The sequence below is a fragment of the Eriocheir sinensis genome, unplaced genomic scaffold (assembly GCF_024679095.1).
Source record: "Eriocheir sinensis breed Jianghai 21 unplaced genomic scaffold, ASM2467909v1 Scaffold736, whole genome shotgun sequence".
Classification (NCBI taxonomy): Eukaryota; Metazoa; Arthropoda; class Malacostraca; order Decapoda; family Varunidae; genus Eriocheir; species Eriocheir sinensis.
Window position 1 is genome coordinate 87,501 of NW_026112094.1, and position 8,760 is coordinate 96,260.

At 48.3% G+C, this 8,760-nt stretch overlaps 1 protein-coding gene across 1 annotated transcript in view; it reads right to left on the reverse strand.

Annotated features, from left to right (window-relative positions):
- LOC126994169 (MAGUK p55 subfamily member 3-like) overlaps positions 1-8,376 on the reverse strand; it is a 23,627-nt gene extending 15,251 nt beyond the window's left edge. Inside the window, exons 1-3 of the mRNA XM_050853419.1 lie at positions 7,891-8,376; positions 6,571-6,730; positions 6,156-6,355 (exon numbers count right to left, since the gene is read on the reverse strand). Coding sequence (XP_050709376.1) covers positions 6,156-6,355; positions 6,571-6,730; positions 7,891-7,901 — 371 coding nt within the window. The 5' untranslated portion in view covers positions 7,902-8,376. The remainder of the gene's footprint in view (positions 1-6,155; positions 6,356-6,570; positions 6,731-7,890) is intronic.
- Positions 8,377-8,760: the final 384 nt, after the last annotated feature.

Below are 8,760 nucleotides of genomic sequence, written 5' to 3' on the forward strand. Positions count from 1 at the left end.
GTCTTTTGGTTGTATGTAATGGCGATCCATGTCTCAAGACGTCTTTCGGCCTATTCGGCCATCTTCAGGAGATGTTCTCTTTGCAGGTGTAGGAGAAGGAGTGAGTGTGCTGCTTCTTCTTCTTCGAGAGATTTTGGTAGGCGGGGCTATATATTGCCTCGCTGAGCCTGCACGTTAATGTGCGCGACTCTCAGACAATCATAGCTCAGCTTGGCGCTTGCTGCCTCTTTGTCGGGAGTGATGTGTCGGGTTGCTGCTGTATGTTTATTGCAGGTTTATGGGTGTAAATTAGCACTGCCTCGGTCATTTTGAGTCTCTTGTTGTTTTTTCTCTTGTCAATATTATGGTGTTGTCCTCCATGTGTTTCCTCCTCAGGAAAAACGCTCACCAAGCGCATAGAACTGGAAATGCTGCTCGAAGACATTCAAAAGCTCGAGAACGACAAGAGGGTAACAACATCACCTGACCTACAAGCCGAAATCATCCGAGAAGCAAAGATAACAAGAGGACACCAGCGCAGCTCCCTCCTCACACCTGAATTTCGAACTGCTGCCCAAGAACTGAAGAGCAACGATCGCATTGTCATCCGCAGGGCCGATAAGTCATCTATCTTTGTCATTCTTGACAAAGATGTCTACTTGAATAAGATGGCAACCATCCTGACCGACGCCACAAAATTCAGCAGAATCACAAGAAACCCAACGAACCATATCAAGACTAAGTTGAACCGTATCATCCGCCACACTAACAACAACAGCAGACCACAAATTGGGTTACGCTTATGGCAACGTCAAGACCCACAAGGAAGGCCACCCCCTACGTCCCATCATCAGCCAGACACCATCAGTTACTTACATACTCGCCAAGCGCCTCAACGAGCTCATCACACCATTCACACCAGCCTCCTTCAGTTTGAAGTCCACAACAGAGTTCCTCGATCTCCTGAAGACTACCCGTCCCTCCAACATCATGGCATCCATGGACGTTGAATCACTCTTCACCAATGTACCGGTCGACGTATCCATAGATCTCATCTTTTTTTTTTTTTTTTTTTTTTTTACGTCGCTGCCTGTTGCGCCGGTAGGCATCTTCCTGGTGGGGCCTGATGGTCGGCCCAAGACTTCTTCCAGGTGGGGCCTGATGGTCATTAAAGACTTCTTCCAGGTAGGCCTGATGGTCGGCCCAGACTTCTTCCAGGTGGGGCCTGATGGTGACCCAGCCCGTTCTGGCGCGAAGCAGTGTTTATAGTGGTGCCATTTTGCATTGGCTCATGCTGCCCCGGAACTCGTTCTTGATTAAGCGAATGACTTCCTCTAGAGTCCGGGTTGATGGGTGGTCTTCAGGACAGCATGTGGGTAGTTTTAAGCCACTTTCGGCGGTGACTGAAAAAATCCGAGTGGTAGCGTGGAGATTGAACCCGATCGTCCATCACACCGGTGAATGTACCAATTCGCACTTACCACTTAGAAGACGAAGAAACCACTCAACATTCCCGAAGCCTCGCTACCTCCTTCTACAAGCATGTATTAAAGAAGTACCATTTACGGACCCGACGGCAAGGTGATTAATACATGCAGTGAGACGGTGCCATGGGATCACCCTCGGCGTCCTCTTCGCCAACTTCTACATGAGGTCCATCGAAGAAAGGCTATTTGCACGCCACCCTCAACTCAAACCACAAATCTCGCGGTACGTAATGCCGATGACATCTTCATCAGCGTTGACACCATGAGCCACATCAGCAAGTTAATCACCGAATTCAAGAACGACTCCTGCTTAAACTTCATGCATGAAATAGAACAAAATAAAGCTCCCATTCTGGACACCATGGTGCACCGTGAGGACACATCTTTTCAACAGAAGTGTGCGTGAAAGCCACTAACCTCGGTTCTGTCTCAGCAGTGCTAGCGAATGCTCCGAAAGATATAGGCGCAGCATAATCAGCGCCTTTGTCAAGAGGCCCTCACACACCTCAACATGGGCAGCCTTGAACACCGAGCTGAAGAGTTTCCAGCTTCTCGCCAACAACGCTACCCAGCAAGTGTTAGAAGTGGAGCTGATGCTGATGTTGGCCTGGAGGGTGAGGAGGCTGTGGGGCTTATTGGGCATGTCAGCCGTGATGGCAGGGGCTGAGGGTACTTGTAGTGTAGACTGTTTCTCCTGCTGACATTGGTGAGTTGAAGGCAAGAAGCAACACAAACCTCTTGTTAGCTCATCAGGCATTGTTCTGTCCCTGCCCTCCCCTTACTTTACTGTCTCCTAGTGTTCATACTCCGTGGAGGGACTCAGGGTCTGAGTGGGGCCCTGGCTCTAGTGATAGAGGCTGAAAAATGTCCAAACATTTCAAATGGTCCGTTTGGGCGGTAGATTCCTGGGTCCTCTCCTCCCCTCTGCTCTGCCACACAGCCCCAACACCTGTTTTTCCCTCTCCTATGTTACCTGTAGCTAACACATGAGAGGGAAAAACAGAATGTAGAAACAGAGCAGAAGAAAGACAAGAAATCCGCCGTCCAAACAGACTATTTGAAATGGTTGGGTTTGGGTGAAAATTTTGAATAAAAAATAAAAACAGACAAGAACTCATTGGAAAATGCCTTTTTGTGCTCTGTCTCATGTGCTTTAAACAACCCAACCTACATTTATAGATGAACATAACCACCAATAAGGAAAGGCAACGAGAAAGCTCTGACTCTACAGTAAGGCCTTCAGCCTCAACAACCGCCTAGACTCTCTGCGGAGAACTTGACGTCGAGTTCTTTAACGCCTGGAACCATTTCTACGGCCAGGAGTAAGCTTTCCAAAGGGACAGCATACACCACCTGTCCCCATCGGGCAAGCTGAATTCGGAAGGCTCCTCAACAACGCCATGCAGCTTTGTGAACAACAAAAACGACTCTCAGCCACGATCCTTCCATCCCGCCGTGTAAATAGACACCATACACCACAACAGACTCGTAACATTGAACCCTCAGTACTCATTACCAAGCTTCAAGATAACCTAGAGTCCTTAGTTTCAATGCGTAGCTAGAAACAAATTTGATGAACTGCGATGTCTTGCTCTGACAGAAAACTTTTGACGTATTGCTATAGCAAACGTTTATCGACACCACTAATATTGATTTAGGTTCCGAATACAAACGCAGATGGCTGAATTCTTCAACAATGATCGTGTGAAGCCGTAGAAATTGGCGTCATACTGTCAAAAGCTGCTGCAACCTACTGACAAACACCAAGAAACAATAACGTTGAACATTTGTGCGTGCAGATAAACATTGCAAAAGTCAGATTTAAATATATCATGCCCACCTGGGCCTCCGGGGCAATCCTTGATGGCGATCTTGATGTACAGCGTCTTAGGGCAGTCATAATAACAGCGACTCACTGATACAGAGCTATATCCCCATATCGACTGGGCGACACTGTCAGGTACAGAAAATTCAGGTCCATACGATAATCAATTTCTGAAGAATTATCTACGCCAAAATGGTTCCTGAACCAACTCGACAAATAACATGCCCGACCTTGTTATAGCGACCAGACCCTAGTCCGGTAATGTCACGGTTTATGGTGTTGTCCTCCATGTGTTTCCTCCTCAGGAAAAACGCTCACCAAGCGCATAGAACTGGAAATGCTGCTCGAAGACATTCAAAAGCTCGAGAACGACAAGAGGGTAACAACATCACCTGACCTACAAGCCGAAATCATCCGAGAAGCAAAGATAACAAGAGGACACCAGCGCAGCTCCCTCCTCACACCTGAATTTCGAACTGTTGCCCAAGAACTGAAGAGCAACGATCGCACTGTCATCCGCAGGGCCGATAAGTCATCTATCTTTGTCATTCTTGACAAAGATGTCTACTTGAATAAGATGGCAACCATCCTGACAGACACCACAAAATTCAGCAGAATCACAAGAAACCCAACGAACGATATTAAGACGAAGTTGAACCGTATCATCCGCCACACTAACAACAACAGCAGTACGAAGCTCCCCCTCATCGAAGGCGACCACAAACTGGGTTACGCTTATGGCAACGTCAAGACCCACAAGGAAGGCCACCCCCTACGTCCCATCATCAGCCAGACACCATCAGTTACTTACAAACTCGCCAAGCGCCTCAACGAACTCATCACACCAGCCTCCTTCAGTTTGAACTTCACAACAGAGTTCCTCGATCTCCTGAAGACTACCCGTCCCTCCAACATCATGGCATCCATGGACGCTGAATCACTCTTCACCAATGTACCGGTCGACGTATCCATAGATCTCATCTGTCAACGCATCTACCACTTAGAAGACGAAGAGCCACTCAACATTCCCGAAGCCTCGCTACACCTCCTTCTACAAGCATGTATTAAAGAAGTACCATTTTACGGACCCGACGGCAAGGTGTACATGCAGTGAGACGGTGTGGCCATGGGATCACCCCTCGGCGTCCTCTTCGCCAACTTCTACATGAGGTCCATCGAAGAAAGGCTATTTGCACGCCACCCTCAACTCAAACCACAAATCTACGCGAGGTACGTCGATGACATCTTCATCAGCGTTGACACCATGAGCCACATCAACGAGTTAATCACCGAATTCAAGAACGACTCCTGCTTAAACTTCACGCATGAAATAGAACAAAATAAGAAGCTCCCATTTCTGGACACCATGGTGCACCGTGAGGACACATCTTTTTCAACAGAAGTGTACGTGAAAGCCACTAACCTCGGGTTCTGTCTCAACGGTGCTAGCGAATGCCCCGAAAGATATAGGCGCAGCATAATCAGCGCCTTTGTCAAGAGGGCCCTCACACACCTCAACATGGGCAGCCGCGAACACCGAGCTGAAGAGAGTTTCCCAGCTTCTCGCCAACAACGGCTACCCAGCAAGTGTTAGAAATTGGAGCTGATGCTGATGTTGGCCTGGAGGGTGAGGGAGGCTGTGGGGCTTATTGGGCATGTCAGCCATGATGGTAGGGGCTGAGGCTACTTGTAGTGTAGACTGTTTCTCCTGCTGACATTGGTGAGTTGAAGGCAAGAAGCAACACACACCTCTTGTTAGCTCATCAGGCATTGTTCTGTCCCTGCCCTCCCCATACTTTACTGTCTCCAAGTGTTCATACTCCGTGGAGGGGACTCAGGGTCTACAGTGGGGCCCTGGCTCTAGTGATATTAAGAGGCTGAAAAATGTCCAACCATTTCAAATGGTCCGTTTGGGCGGTAGATTCCTGGGTCCTCTCCTCCCCTCTGCTCTTACAGCCCCAACACCTGTTTTTCCCTCTCCTATGTTACCTGTAGCTAACACATGAGAGGGAAAAACAGGTGTTGGGAGTGAGCGGCAGAGCAGAGGGGAGGAAAGGACCCAAGAAATCCGCCGTCCAAACAGACTATTTGAAATGGTTGGACCAAAGTTTGGGTGAAAATTTTGAATAAAAAATAAAAACAGACAAGAACTCATTGGAAAATGCCTTTTTGTGCTCTGTCTCATGTGCTTTAAACAACCCAACCTACATTTCTAGATGAACATAACCACCAATAAGGAAAGCAACGAAAAAGCTCTGACTGTGTGTGCTCTCTATTGAATACAGATGTTGGGAGTGTGTTTGCTCACTGAAAGCCCAGACCTCTGCCACCGTGACCACTGCCACCCCCACCACCACACCCAGCGAGACACACGGCAGCCCCCTCTGGTGCTGCAGCAGCCCTGCCTCGGGCTGGCCTGTTGTTGTGCAGACGGGGGGCAGTGTTTGTACATAAGGCAGACGATGTAGTTATGTGAGTGGCCAGTGACACCTTTGCAGCACCTTCTACAAATGTTTCCTTTGACTGTGATTGTTGTTTTCAGTAAAGGGTCGCCTATAAGAGCTGCTGAGGGAACACTGTGATGGGGCTGCTGTGTGGAACGCTGTGTTTGGTGCGCCCAGCTGATCCAGTGTCAGTGTGTTTCACCCCCACACCCACGGGGAGCTGTGTGACTCACCAGTGGACGGAATGCACCACTGCAGCGGTCAAGTCCTCTGGTCTACCAGGGCTGCTGCAGGGGCAATGTCACACACCAGCACTCAGTTGGCCTGAGCCGCATAGCTCCCCATGAGTGGGGCAGGTCAAGCGGGACACTGGATCACTTGAGAGCCACAAAGCTTCATTATGAGGTCACCAGGGCTTACCAGTAGGGGTCATCCTGGGTCACAATGTGCAGGATGTCCAGCTTGTTGAAGGGCAGCCCGGCTTCCTTGCAGGGAATGTGCTTGTTGTCCTCCTTGGGGTCATAGTGGAAGTAGGCGTGCACCCTCACCTTGCTCTCCCTGAGGTGCACCGAGCTGCTGGCCGGGAGCAGCCTGAAGGTCATGGTGCCCTCCGCCTGCACCTGGAAGGGGACAGGAGGTGGGTTGGTTACTTGTGGGCTCGGAAAAATAAATAATGATATTAATAATAGTAATGATAGCTTTATTTCATCCAGAGCAAGTATACAGGAAAAGCAAGGCAAAAGAGAGAATAAAATTTGACCAACAGTTCTCTCTCTCTCTCTCTCTCTCTCTCTCTCTCTCTCTCTCTCTCTCTCTCTCTCCCTCCCTCCCTCACCAGCATCTTGTGGACATCTGCCGGTGTCTTGCCCTCCACATTGAAGGTTTTGACCCCCTGCACCTCGTCGGCAGCATGGATGAGGCCGGAGCAGTCAGCCATGCATGATGCGGGTGATGATGATGGCTCCGGAGTGGTCGTCCTGCTTGATGGTGGCTCCCTGGGGGTAAGTAAGGAAGGGACGTGTTAATGTTGAAGACATTGCCATTGCCACCACAATTTTTTTTTTTTTTTTTTTTTTTTTTTTTTTTTACTGTTTATTGGGGGCAAAGGAGGGAGTTCAAGGGCAAGATAGACAGAGAGATAGAAGGAACAGAAGGCAGGGAAAGGAAGGGAGGAAAGAGAAAGAAAGAAAAAGAACAAGAGGAAGGAAATAAAGAGTTTACCAGCAGGAGGGATGAAAGAATGAAGTTGCTGGTTAACTCTTGCATAAAGGGTTTGGACAGTATAGGGATGAGCAGGAGTGGAAATACAGACGAAGGGAGGCTGTTCCAGAGTTTACCAGCGAAAGGGATGAAAGAATGAAGATGCTGGTTGACTCTTGCATTGGGGATCTGGATAGTATAGGACTGAGCAAGAGTTGAGAGAGGAGGAGGTATGCAGGTGAAGGAGACAAGTAAGACACACACCCAGCCACTACATCTACACACAAATTCCACAAAACCAGTCTTTCTACTCCCCATAATAGGCTCTGCTCCCTTTCCCTCCTGTGGCAAGCACTGGGCAAACAGCCACAAGGGTCAGGGAACTCAACACAGACTGAGGCACAGAAATACAGTGTCTTACATAATTGTTCTTAAACTGGGTGCCCATGACTTCCATCTCGATCAAAGAAAAAATAAATAAAAAGAAGGAAATGCCAATCTTTTCAAGTGCACTGCCTCAGATGACTGTTGTGAGGTGCTGGCTGTCTCCTTAAAACACTGAATCAGCCTGTACTCGCCTAGAATATTTATTACATCAGAATATTGAGAAGCTAACCTAGCCTAACCTAACAAAGCCCCAAACTGTTACTATAGGTCTTGCCTCAGAAAATTCATACATGCTTCCTTACTAATGAGACTCTCTACAACAATGTGAGGTCATCCTTAACGTGTCAGGCTCCCACCATGACTGTTTCCCAAGGCCACAGAAAAGACTAACCGGGGGTTCATTGGTGTTTTCCCCGCTCAAGATGCAAAAGCCATGTAAAGCCATCACCAGGATCACGAAACACTCCATCAAAGTCCCAGCAGCAACTTCTACGACAAGAGACTTTTCAAACAGGGTAAGTGAAGGGCAAATACATTTAAGATACAGACAGAGAGACAAGATTCCTACCATTGGCTCATTGCTCTTCACCCACTGCACAATCTTGACTGTCTCCTCATCCTCATCACCCTCGACGGGTGTTTCGGGCAGTGCAGTGTGAAGTCCTTGGCGGCAATGCTGGCGTGTGCCTGGAGAACTCCCTGCTGGATGAAGGAATGAAGATGCTGCTGCTCAACTCTTGCATAAGGGATCAGGATAGTATAGGGATGAGCAGGAGTAAAAATACAGACAAAGGGAGGCTATTGCTGTTTCAGAGTTTACCAGTGGAAGGGATAAAAGAATGAAGATGCTGGTAAACTCTTGTATAAGGAATTTGGACAGTACAGGGATGAAATAATGAAGATGCCGTTTGACTCTTGCATAAGGGATTTGGATAGAATAGGGATGAAAGAATGAACATGGTGGTTAACCCTTGCATAAGGGATCTGGATAGCATAGGAATGAGCAAGAGTAGAGTCATGGCAGTGAGGGGGACTTCAGGATGGCAAATATCAAGCTTGATGTACAAACAAACCTAAAATTAAGACACAGAACTGAGGAGAAAATGTACGGTTCCCCCCCAAGCCACGACCAGCCTGGAGGTGAGGCGACTACAGGATGGCAATAGCTTGCTGGCGTCCGGTGAGGGTGTGGTGCGGTTGTGTGTCTCCCTCATGATAGGAATTCCGATCTCCTCCACACTGGACATCAGAGCCTGGCATGTCTTGCACGTGCGGTTGATCTGAGAGGAGGAGGAAGAGGAGGAAGAAGCTTTAGTGTTTACTTCGGCAAAACCTAGTGATCTTATTTGTTACTGGGGGAGCTTTGGGGGTCTTGGCAAACCTGGCGTGTTCTCATTTTTTTGATGATTTTTAAAGTTAGGGGCAAGACAGAGCTAGT